The sequence below is a fragment of the Lycorma delicatula genome, chromosome 3 (assembly GCF_047948215.1).
Source record: "Lycorma delicatula isolate Av1 chromosome 3, ASM4794821v1, whole genome shotgun sequence".
NCBI classification, from domain to species: Eukaryota; Metazoa; Arthropoda; class Insecta; order Hemiptera; family Fulgoridae; genus Lycorma; species Lycorma delicatula.
In genome coordinates this window covers 210,600,245-210,616,706 of record NC_134457.1, presented here as the reverse complement: position 1 = coordinate 210,616,706, position 16,462 = coordinate 210,600,245, and the positions used below count along the sequence as shown (strand labels likewise).

General features: G+C 31.6%; 1 protein-coding gene across 3 annotated transcripts in view; it reads left to right on the top strand.

The window, feature by feature from the left end:
• Ask1 (apoptotic signal-regulating kinase 1) overlaps window positions 1–16,462 on the top strand; it is a 140,651-nt gene that overhangs the window by 52,086 nt on the left and 72,103 nt on the right. For all 3 annotated transcript variants that reach the window (XR_012755838.1, XM_075361440.1, XM_075361439.1), the window contains exons 11-15: window positions 1,287–1,470; window positions 7,336–7,469; window positions 9,374–9,501; window positions 10,314–10,451; window positions 11,904–12,070. Coding sequence is in view for 2 of the 3 variants with exons in the window: in XM_075361440.1 (XP_075217555.1) it covers window positions 1,287–1,470; window positions 7,336–7,469; window positions 9,374–9,501; window positions 10,314–10,451; window positions 11,904–12,070 (751 nt within the window). In the remaining variant the exon portion in view is untranslated. The remainder of the gene's footprint in view (window positions 1–1,286; window positions 1,471–7,335; window positions 7,470–9,373; window positions 9,502–10,313; window positions 10,452–11,903; window positions 12,071–16,462) is intronic.

The window sequence follows — 16,462 nt, the reverse complement described above, 5'->3', positions numbered from 1 at the left end:
ACAAGACTACACTTCATTAACAATTCATATACATATCATCCTCATTCATTCTCTTAAGTAATACCTTACGGTGGTTCCGGAGGCTAAACAGAAAAAGAAAAAAAGGTTCGACAAGAGTATTGAGAGATAGCACACACAAATATTTCTTACAAAGACAGTTTATTAATAACAAATTATTAATATAAAAATACAATTCCAAGCTACTACAATCTTTATAACTAGTAGAAACTAATAATGAGTTAAGAATAAGTAAAAAATTGACAAATCTGAAATTCAAACAATTCATTCACTTTATACTCTTTACAAAAAAACTACTCTACAGTTTATAATTCACTGAACAGCTACTGCGGTTTTCAACTACCGTTCAAGTGTAATAATTTCCATTGTCTGTACCTTCCACGTCTTTCTATCAGTCCTTTTCTAGAAAGAATTCCTTTGTCATTTCTTCTAGACACTTCTTTCTTAATTTTCTCTCTTTCTTCTTTCTCGAAGCTTCTCTAGCCGTTACAATGATATGTTGTTCTTTTTATTAATAAAATGATAAAGGATCGATAAAATATGGAACACATCAAAAGCAGACTGGTACAGTCACAGAGCTTTCTAGAATTAAGTATAGATTTAGGAATTAAGACAATATTTTTTTATAAATATTTCTGTGGAATGTAAAGTTTTATGGTAGTGAAGCATGAACAATAGGAAATGCAAAGTTTAAAGTAAATGCTTTTAATTTGATGTTGCATTTGCATGTTGAAAATAGGCGAGTTAAAAATTTGAAAAGAAGAGGTTTTAAGATAAATAGAAGAAAAAAAATTTATGTAACAATTTTATAAAGAGATAGCACATTAATTTTTGTAAATTTGGTTAATAGAGAAATATACAAAGGGTGAAAACTTTAGGGAAAAATAAACATAGGATTTACAAAGCACACGATATGTTGAGGATTTTAATACAGAATTATGAGGTTTATAAGATTAACAGTATGAGAAAAGAATAGAGATTGGGATTAAACCAAATGAATAATGAATTAAAAATGTTTTATTAAAATAATTCATAATAATGGCGAGAGTAAAAAAAAATGGTATTTAAGACATAAAATGTACATAAGACATTATATGGCAGCATAAGGACATATAATGTTGCATTATAGCAACATTTTTTGTTAAAATCAAATGAGGAGGATATTTCTTTCTAGGGTTATTGGATTTTTTCTGAGTTTTATCTGTTAATTAAGGAATAATTTTATTATTTAACTGCACTTAATAATGTAATTTCTTCTTTTTTTTCAGTTTGTATAAGAGAGATGAACGATGCTTATTTCTGTATGTACATCAAAATTCAGATGATTTTCAAATGTACTTTCCTTCAGTACTCTGGCGACAAAGATTCTATGATCTAGTGTTAGAGTTGACTGCAGATCAGGAGGGTATGGTTACCGATCTTGACTCTGATGTTACCAGTGATCAAATCAAGGTAATATTACAATTTTAGCAAAGTAATGTATAAAAATTGATTTCCACATTTTTGTCAGAGATTTGTATCTATAAAAGTGTGGGATGAAGAGATAAAAAATTATTGCTGTAAATTCCAATATTTAGTGGATAATTAAGATTTTGGAGTGTAAAGTTAATAAAAATTTTCAATCCTACGTCTTAACATGTTGGTAAACCAAGTTTTATTTTGTAGTATTTGTTTAAAACTTAAAAGTAAACTTCTACCCTAATGTTGGTATTAGTAGTAAAGTTCTGGACTGGCAGACTTATAAGTTATAGTAAGTTATTACAATAACTCATAAAATACTTACTGCTCGTAGTTATTGAATTAAGAGGTGTTTTAAAATTAGCTAAGATTATTTTTTAATAACTGAAATGTATGTTAATATCCTTTGTATATCATTTAAAGATAATTTTTAAAATTATTATTTATTAATAACTGTAATTGTAATATCAATAACATGAAAATGAAAAAAAAATGAAAAGAAATAAAAATATGCAGAAACAAATTACATTTTGGGAAACAAATAGAAAGGTTATAATAAAAAATTATAAAAAGTAAGGTATACAGTTTGTAGAGGATACTTCACAGTAATTACCAACCTAAAGTTTAAAAATGTTTTTCTTATTAAAAATGAAATGTATAATTGGAAAAGAGTTCTTTGGTAACATTTAAATAACGTCCCTTTTGAGTAAAAATAATAAATTATTAAAAAAAAATTATATACGTGTAAAACCATCTTCATAAAATAATGTGTGCTTTATTAGCTCAGATCAAGGTACTAGGGATATTTTGAGAAATTATGTTGGTAGTGCTGAAAGCCTCCACCTGAAAAAATTATATCCAATTTAACCACTGCATCAGTCTTACATTGTTATTGAGGTGTGTTTCTTTGTTCTGTATGTTATCTGTTCATCAAATTATTGTATGTTCACACAAACTATTGTACTGTGTACAATATAACACAGTACAATAGTTTGTGGCATGCTGTACTGAAGGGTAATTTTCTTCATATGTAACTGAAACATACATTAAACCAAAATTCCTAATGTGTTTCAACTACATATGAAAATTAGCCTTCATATGAAAATAATAAACGATGTTGATTCAGTCAATTAAAAAAATAGAATAAGTCCTCAGAGAGAAATCGTCTGGAAGGCCACAGGTATCAGAAGAAAATGTTGAAAAAATTAGATAATTAGATGTTGCAATCTGCAATGAGTAGCCCTAATAATACATCTTTCATGAAAATCTCAAATTACAAACTCAAAAAACAACCATTTATGTACTTCCTCATAAAAGGTCATACTTGTTTGAATACAAAATTCAGCTACTGAAGATGAAACCGTATTATACAGAAAAAAATATTTCCTGTTCACAGTTGAAATTTTTGACAAAATAGTGAATAATTTTTATCGATGAAGCTACTTTTGATCTTAATGTTAATAGAGACAATTCACAAATGCAGAATCTGAAAAACTAATTTGTAATTTTTAAGAAAGCACTTTACATAGCTAAAGTTATTGCTCTGTGTGGTTTAATGAGAAACTGTGAAATTGGACCTTTTTTCTTTTGTGAAAAGACTATTGACGAAAATGTTTATCTTGATTTGTTAAATGACAATCGCTTTTTTACTAGATGAACGCAGAAGTGCGTATCAAATTTATTTCTTAAAAGATGATACATACCTTACTTTAATGCATTAGTCATGCTTGATTAGTATGTTATGTTTTTATGTCATCTTTATATTTGAGTGTACTGCCAATTTCTGTATTAGTGTGCTGAGGAGGTTAGATTTGATTTATTATTTTTAATTATTTCTTTATCTGGCCTTTTGCTCTTAACACTTCCTTTTATTTTTTGTGTTATTTTATGTAGTTGGTTTTTTCGTATACTGTTCTGTTTTTGAATCCTTTTTCCCACACAATTATGCTGTGTATTTTTCTATTTGAAGTGGTCTTCTTTTATTTTTCAGGTCATTTAGTTTGTTTATGACAATGTATTTAATTAGATGCATTATATATCATTGCATTGCATTGTACTCTTATATGATTAGATGTTTTAAGGTTGTACATGTGTGTAAGTTGTCTTTTATAAATTTATTTGTCTGATTACATTTGTGATTTCTCTATTCAGTCTTAGTTTGATAATTACTGTCATATTTAGTCTATATGTCCGTAGTTTTCTATTGTCTTTCTATGTTCATATTGTTTCTTCTGTTTTAGATTGTTGGCTTCTTTCTGTCGCATATTGTTTTTTATATTTTGGTCTTGTATGTTGTCTGTAATGTGCCTTCTTCAGTTTGTAGTGTTCATGTGCTTTTATTATTTGTGATTCTTCAGAGCATTGTGTTATTTGGTTTTTATTATGGATAGAGGTTGTTATTTGTATCTACTTAATTTCTAAGTTCTTTCTTTATTATCACAGTTGTTTTTAATGTCAATCTTTTAACATTTATTATAACTTTTGTTTGCTCAGCTGTTCTTTTTCTGAGAGATGTCTTAAGTTTGGATAATTCTATGAACTGTTTTTGGATATCTTCTCTGAATCCTTTTGTGATTGTTTCTCCTTGTATGTCCTGCAGTAGTATTGGATGAGAGAAGCTCATATAGCAGGAGGTTTGAATCCAAACCCCTGTACCAATCAAGCACAGTCCTCATACTTGTCTGAGGCTTGCCTTTTAGTCTTCAGTGCAAACGCTTATTACCAATTGGCTACTTGTTGGGACAATCAGTGTTAGAGGTGCTAGTTTTCCAGAAAAGTTTGCTAGGTACTTTGGGGTCAAAAGCCCTTAGTATCTCAAGTACGGTTAACTGCTGGATCTAATGACTTATTGTTAATTACACTAGGGAACAAAAATTTTTTTTTTTTTCCCTAGTATATACTAATATATGATTCTGATAGTATTATTTTCTAATGAAGTTGTTTTTTCTGTCCCTACTATTCCGTTCACACATAAAACAATACTTTGTGTAACCTAGTTGCAAACCAAGAATAAGTGCAATTACCTTCAAATCACCACAAATATTCCATTCATACACTGCATATTGAAGCTTTTCCAATATACAAGAGTTTATCTCTAAAGTAAAGACCGTTTCATTGTAAAAAAAAATATTCTGAAAACTTTATAAATAGCTTTTATTTTTCCTAAAGTACACACCTTATGTTACTTCTCTAAGTAATTGCACATGAATTAAGACATTTATTGTAGTAATACACCAGCTTCAATATACCCTCGTATTCTATTGCCACCAGTTCATTTAGCCACTGTTTAACAGAATTTTTAAATTCATCATCCCATCAATTGCTTACCACTGAAAAATTCTTTCAATTTCCCAACAAATGGTAATTAGAAGGAGCCATATAGTCTGGACTATATGGTGGGTGATTGTTATTTCCCATCCAAATGTGCTCAGTAAATCACATGTCAGACCTGCAACATGTGGACTTGCATTATCGTGCAGCAGGATGACGCTGTCAGTCAGCTGCCCACATCACTGATTTTGAATGGCATGTTGTAACTTATGTAGAGTTTCACAATAGGCTTTTGTATTTATAGTCGTTCCACGTGTCATGAAATCAATCAGCAAATTGCCAAACCGATAACAAATGACTGTGGCCGTCAGTTTACATCCAAATGGCTGTGGACAAAACCTTTGTTGATCTGGTTGTTGATTGAGGGTGACGCCATTCACTTGACAACTGTTTTCTCCCTGATATGTAATACAAAATCCATGTTTCATTGCCGTTAACAGTTGAATTAAGGAACTCATCACCTTTTTCTGAGTAGCACATCAAAAATTCCAGAGCAGATCCCATTTGGATTTTTTTTTTGTGATGTTCTGTTAAGACATGTGGCACCCAACATATACAAACTTTTATGAAACCTAAATGGTCATGAACAGTGCGACCAATAACAGCTTTTGAAACTTCAGGAAAAAGTTGGGCTAGGTTTGAGATCGTTGAACGATGATCTTTTCTGATTTTATCATCAACGTGTTTCAACAAGTCCGTGGTGATTATTGATGGCCTCCCCGAATGTTTCTCATCATGCACATTAATTCTGTTATTTCTAAACCTTTCACACCATTTTCGGACATTTCTTTCATTCATTACATTATTACTGTACACAGCAACCAACTGCCTATGAATTTCAGCCGGCTTAACGTTTTGATGTTTAAAAAACGTATAACTCACATGTAATCAAAAATACTACAACATGACAACTTACAGACAACATGCATCCATATATTTCACAGTTGGCGGCAACTTCAATTTTCCTATTCACTTTATAACATAATAACTCTCACGTAATCAAAGATACTACAACAAGACAACTTACAGACAACAATGCAGTGGTTACATTACTGGCATGGCCATGAACGACACAGGTTCGCCAACCTTAAGGAGAAAAATTTGCCAGCAGTCTTTACTTTAGAGAATCCCTCGTAAATTTAAAGTTTTTGTATGTTTCTTTCATACTAGCAGAGTGAGCCATAGGTACTGATGGGAATTTATTGCCATTATGCAGAAGCACAGCTTTTAAGCTAACTTTAGAGGAATCAATGAACAAGTGTCATTCTGTTGAGTTATGTTCATTGCAAAGTGTCTTCATAAGAGAAGAAATGTCATTACAAAACACTAAGCTGTTTTCTTCAGAAAAATCATCTTTAAATTCAGAATGACGATTACGTTAATTAAATATATATCTTTAAGATTCCATCTTTTTAGCCGGGAAGCAAGCATTTCAGAGCAATTTTTGGATAACTTTAAATTTCGTTTGAGGTCATTAAGATTTTCTTGAGTCAATAAATGAGGCTCACATTAACTGCTTTATTCAAAAGTTGTATCACCAGAATCTGTTTCTTTTCCTTCCTTACTTCCATCAGACTCTGAGCTCTCTTCATCTAATGTCACATCTTTTGGAGGCTTTGGTACGGGCAGTTCTTCGCAGTGTGGAACTGGTCTCATTGCAGATTGCAAGTTAGGGTACACCACTGTATGTTTTGATTTTGACATAATCCCTTTAATGTTTGTTAAGCAGAAATAACAGTCAGAAGAGTGATCTTGGGTTCCCTCCAAATCATAGGGATAGCAAATGGCATTTGGCATTTTTCCACGCAGTGAGAAGCCTGAACACAATAAACAACAGATACGTGGGGCCCAGATCCTTTTTTGTCCCTGACTTTATACCCAAAATAAAGTTCATAACACTTTTACTAATGGAGCCTTTGGGACTTGAGCTTCACTTTACCATACACATAACAAAAATTGTTAGGATGATTTAAACAAACTCTAGGCATTTTGTAACTAACGACTACTTAAAAGAAATAAAGTTGTCAATATGTAACGCACAATAATTCAGACACAAAAAGCACTTACAATAACGTGTTTACTGGTTCACTACTATCTCGCAACTGGTATCATTCTGATTAATGTATGCTACACTAGATCACGTTTGTACGTGTCTAAACCTGCACAACAGTAACAACGCTACCCTTTGAGTTAACTCATTCGGTTCCATCAGATTTACAATGTTCTAGGAGCTTTTATTTGATAGTGGACTAATGGACGAAAAAAGTTTAAAAATATTTACAAACAAAAATAACAAAAAACTGTGGGTGATGGAAAAATTCTGAATACATATTTACAAACAGGATAAAAACTTTATTAAGTACACCTATTGGTACTCGTGAGACAGAAATATGTTGACCAGTGTTATTGATATACAATAATTATTTTTATTTTATACTCTTTTTTACTATCTTATTTATTTTTTGTTAATTGTTTTTCTATCTACTTTATTTCAGCAAATAATTATTTTACCTTTTTTTATGGTTTCAGTTTGAATATGAATTAGATGATCAAGGAAAAAGAATTATTCTCGGGAAAGGTACATACGGCGTTGTATTTCAAGCCAGAGATTTGAACACACAAGTTCGTATTGCTGTGAAAGAGATTCCTGAAAAAAATTTAGGGTAAGAGTTAAAATTTTTTAATTATATTAATCATATTATTAGTTTTTGTTATTCATGATGTGAATAGATTGTTTATTTACAAATCTGATCTCCATGGCAGAGTGGTAGTGTCTTGGCTTTTCACCTGGAAGTCCCAGGTTTGAATCTTGTCCATGCAGGGCATTTTTTATATGCTACAAATTTCTATTCTCATAGTCCTATGTGCAAGCTTTTTTGTAAATTCTTGTAGTGAATTAATTCATCAGTAAAAAACAAAATTGCTAAGAATGTATATATAGTATCAAATTGTTAATTAACATTTTAATCATCTAGTGTTTCTTTAGTTTTAAAGGAAGTTCTGGGTGAAATTTCAGTCTGGTTTTCTGTTTTTCTTATACTTCAAAATACCTATCATAAAGTGATAGTAATTGAAAATAAGCTGTTATTACTAGCTGGTCTCCATGGCGCAAGTGGTAGGGTCTTGGTCTTTCATCCGGAGGTCTTGTATTTCATCCGGCCAGGCATGGAATTTTTCACACACTACTACAATTGTCATTCATCTCATCCTGTGAACTGTGGTCCCGGAGGTTAAAAAAAAGAAAAAACAGCTGTTATTAGTTAGATAACTATTTTTTCATTTTCCTCATCTCCATCGCCTGATGATTCCTTTCCGTCCTATTATTGTGATTAATACACCTCTGGTTGACCATTCAAAATTTGGACTAGATATGTTTTATGTAGAATCTCCTTACACTCTTAATGAACTTTTTCATTCTGCACTACTTATAACACTGAGAAAACCTTCTGTTTTCTGCACTCTCTTTCAAATTTCCTTTCCAATTTTTCTATTCTGTGCCAGATCACTGGCATCATAAAAATTCTCAAATACTTTTCAACAATTAAAAGACTCCTTTATCCTTTCTTCTTAGAACCATCATCACAATTTTCTCCTCATTAATTTTCATTTCCCATTATAGTTCTCTGATTCTGGAGATAAGATTCTTCCTCAATTTCTGTCTTCTTCTTCTTCCCCAAAATCATAAAGATTTTCTAAACAATTTCAACCTGTTCCCTTTCTCTTCCTTGGCATTACATTTCTTTCTTTCTGTATTTCATCTATTACTATAATAAATAGCTTAAGTGAATGTATGCTTTTTGCATCTGACTTATTTCTGCAAACCATTTAGTTTAACTTTTTTTCATCACTTTACCTTTAAATTTAACATATATGATAGAAATATCTTTATCAAATGTAAATTCAACTATTTACTTTTAAGTTTGTAAACTTTTCTTCCAGAGAGAACTAGTATATGATTTTTTAATGTCCATGAATTAAAATAATAATTTGGGTGTTTTCCCAAATTTCCATATCTTCTTTGCCAATTGTCTAATTGTAAAAAGAATGTCTACAGTGATCTCTCCGTCTAGAAATCATATTAATCTCCTAATCTAATTTCCACCTTTTTTTTGTATTCTCTAATAATGTTACATATATCAAGAAGTCTGTTGTTATATAATAGAAGTCAGTGTTACTGTGTGATTGTTTTCATATTTAACTTCCTTTTTTTGAAATTAGAATAATCACATTTTTACTCTAATTATTCACTTCTTTTCCAACCACTTATTTTTCTATCTCAAAGCCTATTTCATGACTCTTTATGAACTTGTCTCAACTTGCAGCCTTTTCTTGTTTTGTTTTCTTTAGTATTGCTTTTTCCCCTTTTGTTTTGCAAATTCTCTCATCTAATTCTATAAATATCTTCTTTTTTTATATTTTGACCATTTATAAATATTCTGATTTTTTCAGTTTCTTTTTACTGTAGTTCAGCATTATTTTTTACAGTCTAGTAAGCATTTATTAGGGTTTTCATTTGAAAAAAAAATTCTTGCCATTTTTAAATTGATAATTTATTAATATTTTACAGAGATGTGCAACCATTACATGAAGAAATTAAGTTACATTCTCAGTTAAGACATCGTAATATTGTACAGTATCTAGGATCAGTCTCTGAAGATGGCTTTTTCAAGATTTTTATGGAACAGGTTCCTGGAGGTTGTACTTTTATCTCATTATTTTATTTACTGTTAAAGTTTGAGAAATTTATGATTTTTTGATTATCTAAATAACATCTGCTATGATTATTTTTGGACAGTCTGTTATTAACTAAACCGTATTTAACAAGCCATTGTTTAATAACATTTCTTTATCACATATTCAAAGTTTCCATAAGTTGACACTGTAATATTTTTTAAGATATTTAAGAATCAGACAGCTGATGTTGTTACATACACTCTTCTATTGCATTTAGACTTTCATTCTGTCAATAATAAAATATTTATTTTATTTAGTGAATGATGGTTTTAAATCTTATATATATTTTATTTTGGTATTAGTTGCTTGATGAATCTGGTTTGATTATTTTATTGTTACCTTTTTTTTTTGTTTTATGGCTTTCAGTCAAGATATTTTCAGTGATTAGGGTTTTTTGTTTATCACATTTTAACAGTTGGTAAAATGTCATGTTAAGTTATGGTAATCTAATTCCCCATTCCCCTTTATCTCACTTAATGACAAAATGCCAGTATTTCTTCCAACTGTAACAAGGATTTAAAAAAAAAATAATGATGCAGATTTTTAGAAAAATATCTGTTTTTAGTAACATGTTATTGGTTTACAGTATCTGTGTTCGTTGTAGAAAATAATTCATACTAATTAATTTAAGTTTAGTTAAACTTTGACACCGAATCATATTTTTCTTAGTTTTTTATTTTCTTATTTTGAGTATATTTGTAAATTTTTCTACAGTTTATGTAACTTATTTTTTCATTCGCTAATGTTTCCATTTATTACATTGTTATTTGCAGGGAGTTTATCTGCATTGTTAAGATCAAAATGGGGACCACTTAAAGAAAATGAATCTACTATTTCATTTTATACAAAACAAATATTAGAAGGATTGAAGTACCTGCATGACCAGAAAATAGTTCATAGAGATATAAAAGGTTAGTATTTTTGTTCAACTTTCACTGATTTCTTTTAATAGTCATGAAATGAAACTTTTTTTTAAAAATAAAGTTATATTTTAATGATATTGTATTGAGAATTTAGGAGACCTGGGTTAACCTGGTAGTCAACACATTTATTACATTTTTTGTTCAGCTACTGTATAGGAAACATTACCCAGATTGCCCACCCTCACCTGATTGTTCCATGTATTTAAAACATCCTCATGTTTTCATCATGGACTAAGTTGGTGTCTGACATTTATCTACAAAACCTGGGGAGAAGGGATCAAGGTTAATGTAAAAGAGTAATTTGGGAGAAGGATAATTCATCGTAAGGTGGACCTGTTCTGCGAAGTAAAAAATCCTTTGTGCAGTTTGCTTAGAGACCTTCCCACCATGTAGTAGGCAATTATATCACTTATTCTGGCTAATCCTTTACATCAGACATTTTGTCTAGAATAAGTACCATGTTTTCATTAGAGGCATATTAAATTTGTGAATCTGTTTCTTGATTTTTAAGTTAATCAAGAGGACTTCAAGTAAATTGAATTGTAGGAAAAAATTGTTGTTGCAATCAGCTCTTGTTTGTTGGTATGAGGATAGTATTTTTGGTGTTTAAAGACTTAATCAAGTAATGATCTGAGTGCATAGTCTAAATGAAGTTAGAGATAAAAAGAGTTATTGTGTGAACCTTAGATGTTAGAGAAAGGCGTGGGGATCGTGCTTGTGTGAATTGGTTTGTTTAGCAGTTGATGGTTGTAAGTTATGTTAGGTGATCGTGGTTGGAAGAGTCCATATGTAGGCAATAGTACATTAACAAATTGATGGAAATATTTGTAGAGACATTTGCATTGGTGGTATCCTGACAGGGCAAACTGATGTCTATGTTGTGTTATCAAGTTTAGGGGGTCTAAAAATGACCTCTGGTAAAGCCCATCAGGGCTATGAATGGTGTGAATTATCACAAGGTCAGTTTCTTCTCCTACAGGAATCAGGTTGACCATATTACTAATGAACAATTTTTGTATTAACCATCTTTATTGTTTGTTGTAACCAAGTTTGCTTTTCTAAAGTAGCTAAAGAAGCACAGTTTTCTATTCTTGCAATTGTTGATATGTAGAAGTACTGTCTGCTCTACAAACTGTTCAGCCAAACCTTCCCTGGAGTATTAGGAATTCTTAAAGTAGATTGCATTTAATTTATTTTACTAGTTTGTAATTAATAAAGAAATATGAAGTTACTCGCTTCTGATTATAAAATATGTGAGTATAAAATGTGATATGCCACCTCCACAGCAGAATAGCTAACATCTCTGTCTTTCCTACACAATATTCTTGGTTGGAATTTTAGTCAGATGTATAATTTTTCTCAAACTACAAATTTTAATTACTTTCGTTCACTGTAATAATAAATTTTCTATTTGTTTTTAATTTTTCTTTCTTTCGTTAGGTGACAATGTATTGGTGAATACGTACAGTGGAGTGGTGAAAATATCTGATTTTGGGACATCTAAGAGATTAGCAGGATTGTGTCCAAGTACTGAAACATTTGCTGGGACTTTACAGTATATGGCTCCTGAAGTAATTGATAAAGGACAGAGAGGATATGGAGCGCCAGTATGTATTCATTTTTGAATTATATTGTTTTTATTTTCAGTTTTGGTTTAAAAACGTGTAGTTTTAGTCTTGTTTAAATAGAAGGTTCTCAAGTACAACTTAATGCTGTCATCATTATTTTATCTTATGACCTTATTAGTATGTATAGCAGGTTAAGGAGTAGGGATCATATCGAAGTCATCCTTGCAGATTATGATCTTTTGATTCTTTTGTGGTTTGGGGTACATTTCAAGCTTTTCTGGTTACTCATTTTTTGGTTGGTTGTAATTCAATGATTGATCACACTTGTTCACAGGTGATGTCATCTTGTAATTTCATTCCCCAGCTACTAATATTGCAAAATTCAACCAGTATCTTCTCATATTCTGTCAAGATATCTTGTTATTGAATCCAGTACGCCTGCTACATCAAAAAAATGCAGTGATTGAATTTTTAACAGTGGAAAAAAATGAATGCTAGTGATATTGATCATTGTCTAAAATCTCTTTATAGTGATGAAACTTGATGCAAATTTGAGTAGATGAGCAATAAAATTTTGTGTATTAGAAGTTGGTGAAGGGAATATTGAAGATGATCCTTGCAGTGATCAACCAGTTTGAGAAGCATCAAAAGGAGGTAGATTAATTGATTTAAAATGAACAACACATCACCATCCAAATAGACATATCAAAAGAATGAGTAGGACACATTATTGTAGAACCGTAAAATCTGTTTGCAGTGGGTGCCAAGCAAACTCACAGAAAAGAACAAACAGTATAAAAGTAATATTGTAAACATTTTTGTGACAAGGGAGTTGTCTTCCTTTTCAATATTGTTATGGGATCTGAAACTTGGGTGAATTATTACAACCAGAAGAAAAATGGCAGATTGATATAGCAGCCCAGGTTGAAATATGGTCCAAATGGAATACCGGCACTATGGTCACAACCAAAGAAATTAAAAAAACACCTGCCTGCAAAAAAATACTCTTGGTTATATACTGGGGTTCCAAACATGTGGTGTGTGACTGACTACTACTGCTGGTTTAGTAATAAATTCTGTAAATTCTATGCTATACATAGGGACTAAAACATCTTAGGAGAAAAGTGTGTTTTATTCTGCAACTCATGGAGTCAATAAGTAATTATACAACTTGATAATGCTCAGTCACACACATCACATGCATCTGCTCTTGTGAAGCTGGAATTTGAACTTATTCCATATCCTCATACCACCAGACTTTTACTTGTGATTTTCACTTCTTTCCATTATAAGAGGTATGTTAGGAAAATTAATTTAATTACAGATAATTAACTGAAAGATGCAGTGAAGACATGGATCAAGGAAAGACTGACAGCATTCTTTATTGACGGAATGAGTGAACTGATTCACTGTTGGGAAATTTGTAGCTGTAAATGGTGAAAACAGAAAATTTATCTTTTTATATTAAAGAAAAAGAACTTTTATGTCATATTTTTTCACTTGAATACCTCTTTTCATTTGTAAATTATGAGCTACTGTGCATTTTATTTCGGTCAGCTCTTGTAGCAAGGGGGGATTAGGTAGGTTATAATTGACTAATACCTTTGTTTTACCTGGAGAAGGACTCGAACAGGTGCATCCTGGAAGGGGTCCAAAGAAGAATAGCCCTCAGGAACTTGTCTGCCTACTCCTCAGTCTCAACAGAGGTTGCCCTATTAATTGCTGGAGTTCCCCCTCTGTGGCAATTGGCAGTAATACTGTGTAACATCATTAGGGGAGGAGACAAAGTAACTGCTCGGGTGGGCATGATATGAGAGTGGCAGAGGAGGTGAGATCAATCATCAATGGGGCGTTGGACCCACCTCTTATCAAACAGGTTGCACCATGGATTAACTGCAAATTTGGCCAACTCAATATCTGGCTAACCAAATTTTTACAGTTTGTAATAGGGCACAGGGTCTTCTAGTCATATCTTTTTGGGAGGAAGGGGCTCTCAATCCTGAGTGCCTATATTGCAGAAACTATGACTCTCCTGAACATGTTGTGTTCAGATGTTGACGGTGGATGGTTGAAAGAGGCATTTGTGAACCAATAACAGTACCCCTTGACGTAGACACGATTGTACCAAACATGCTATCTGGAGTTGATAAATTCAGGGCTGTGTCAAAATATATAACGATACTACAGCACAAAGGCAGAGAAAACAAGGTAGTGAGAGGGTGATGGACAGCTTCCTGTGGAGTCATCGTTTATCCAGGCTTGCCGAGATGGGCGATGATGATGAGACACAAGGACTCCAATGCCCTCGAACTGTTAAGACCAAGATCCAGCTGCAGCCCCCAGTTAAAGGAAGGCAACTGTTATAACCAAGACCCAGGTGGATCTTGGTTAGGTTGAGTTGGCGACGACACCTCCTGGAGCTGAGTTATGCTTAATTGCGGGTTCTGCTCTGGGAGGGGTGTATATAAAACCAAAAAAAAAAAACCTTTGTTTAAGCAACCTAATTTCAGGTGTTATGAATTACACTAGTGAATAGGTAATTTGTTAGGAGTAAAAGTAAAATTTGTAGCTCTTGAATTTTATTTTAACCTAATTTCAATGGCTGCTGTCCTGATATCATCTTTGGTGCCATTATTAACTAGCAGAGAATCAGTGCTTTTGAGTATATCTAAGGCTTTGTTCATTATCCAGGGATTCTTAAAAACCTAAACTAATAGCTGAGATATCAGTTAGGTTGAACAAAATGAGTAAATTAAATATATTAAACAATTCTGTTATTATAATCCTTTTTAATATTTTGCATTAATCTGATAAGCAGTAGCAATTTTAATTGTTAATATATGTAGTTAGATATATTTTGTATTTCAGTGTGTTTAAATATTGAATTTCAGTTACTCAATCCCCTGCTGAGTTGGAGCAGTGTACCTGCAATGCATTATTCCACCTCAAAAAGGGTGATATAAAAGACACCAATCAATGTTCCTTTTTCTAAGAGTAATGATTCACATATGTGATTGAATATCACGTGCATTTTGTAAGCTTTGCAAGCTGATATGCAACTGTATACTTGCCTCAGAAGGCAGCAGGAAGTCACTTTACTCCTCACATTCCATATAAGTCAACCGTGGATTACTTACTGTAAAGGATGGTTATGGTTTTTTATGAAGAGTTGTGAATCATGTCAAATTGTCTACAACCATTATGGTTATGGTACTATAAGCAGAAGAATGCAATTTTTTAGTTGATTTAAAAAAAAAATAGTAACGGAAAAGTATTTTCTTGTACTTTTTGGTTTATTTATTGAAAACCTGAAATTGTATTTTCATCAGTTTATTGTAAATTTAATGATTTTAGGTGGACTGTATAAAATCACTAAGATTATATCAAGTATTGCTTACTTGTGTTAGACTGTGAAAAAATTATTTACGATTGTATTGAATTTTGTTACATATTTTTATTCTATTTTATGAACTAAAGTGTTAATTTAAAAACATTTTTCAGTTTATAAAGTGAGTAGTTCATTAATTAACCACTGTAAAAATGTATTTAAATTGTATTTATATTTTAAGACATTTATAAAGCTCTTCCTTCAGAATGACAAAAATATAATTTTAAAGCATGATGATTCATTTATGTAATCTGTGTTCTTAATATTTTTATTATTACAATTTTTTCTGTGTAATTTATTTTCTGAGTGTGGATTTTAACTGAAAAATTTATTTTCAATATTGTCTCATTACTAGTGATTCCTTTAAAATGCCTATCTTATTTATGTGTAATTTAGTACATACATTATGCTGTATGAAGGTATTCAATTGTATTTAGATTATTATGGCTTATATATTTAAACGTTGTGTTATTTTCTATACTTAATTTTGAAAATCTGTTTTCTGGATGGGAGTCTTATTCTTTGAGACTTTATAGTTGGTGTCCCCATGGGCCTAGCCTCAGTAGTTATTCTTTCCACAACACACTAAGCTGCAGAACAGTACACCAAGAACACTACAAAGATTACAACATATACCTGTATACAACTACACAACAACTTTTTACATTATTTCTTCGTACACTTACACTAAGTGGTGTTGTGACACCTTACAAAACATAACCATAACCCAAGGTGGCAACTATCATGCTGATGAGTGGATGGCTCTATGTAGTGAGTCTCGAACGATGTACTCTGGGCACCTGGGTGAACCCAGTTGTATTTAGCTCTAGCTCCAGTACGCATGCGCTCTGCTTGAGTGGTCTGTTATATCAGTGGTACTTGTGGGAACTATACATCTCTCTCAAAAAATTCTCCCTCTTTAGTGGTTGTTGGTCCGCTTGAAAAAAACCAACAAACTTGGAAGCTTAAAAAGACTTTGACCGACATTGTCAGTTGAAGATGTATGTGGTGATAATGGATCAAAAGATAAATTTAAAAAAAAA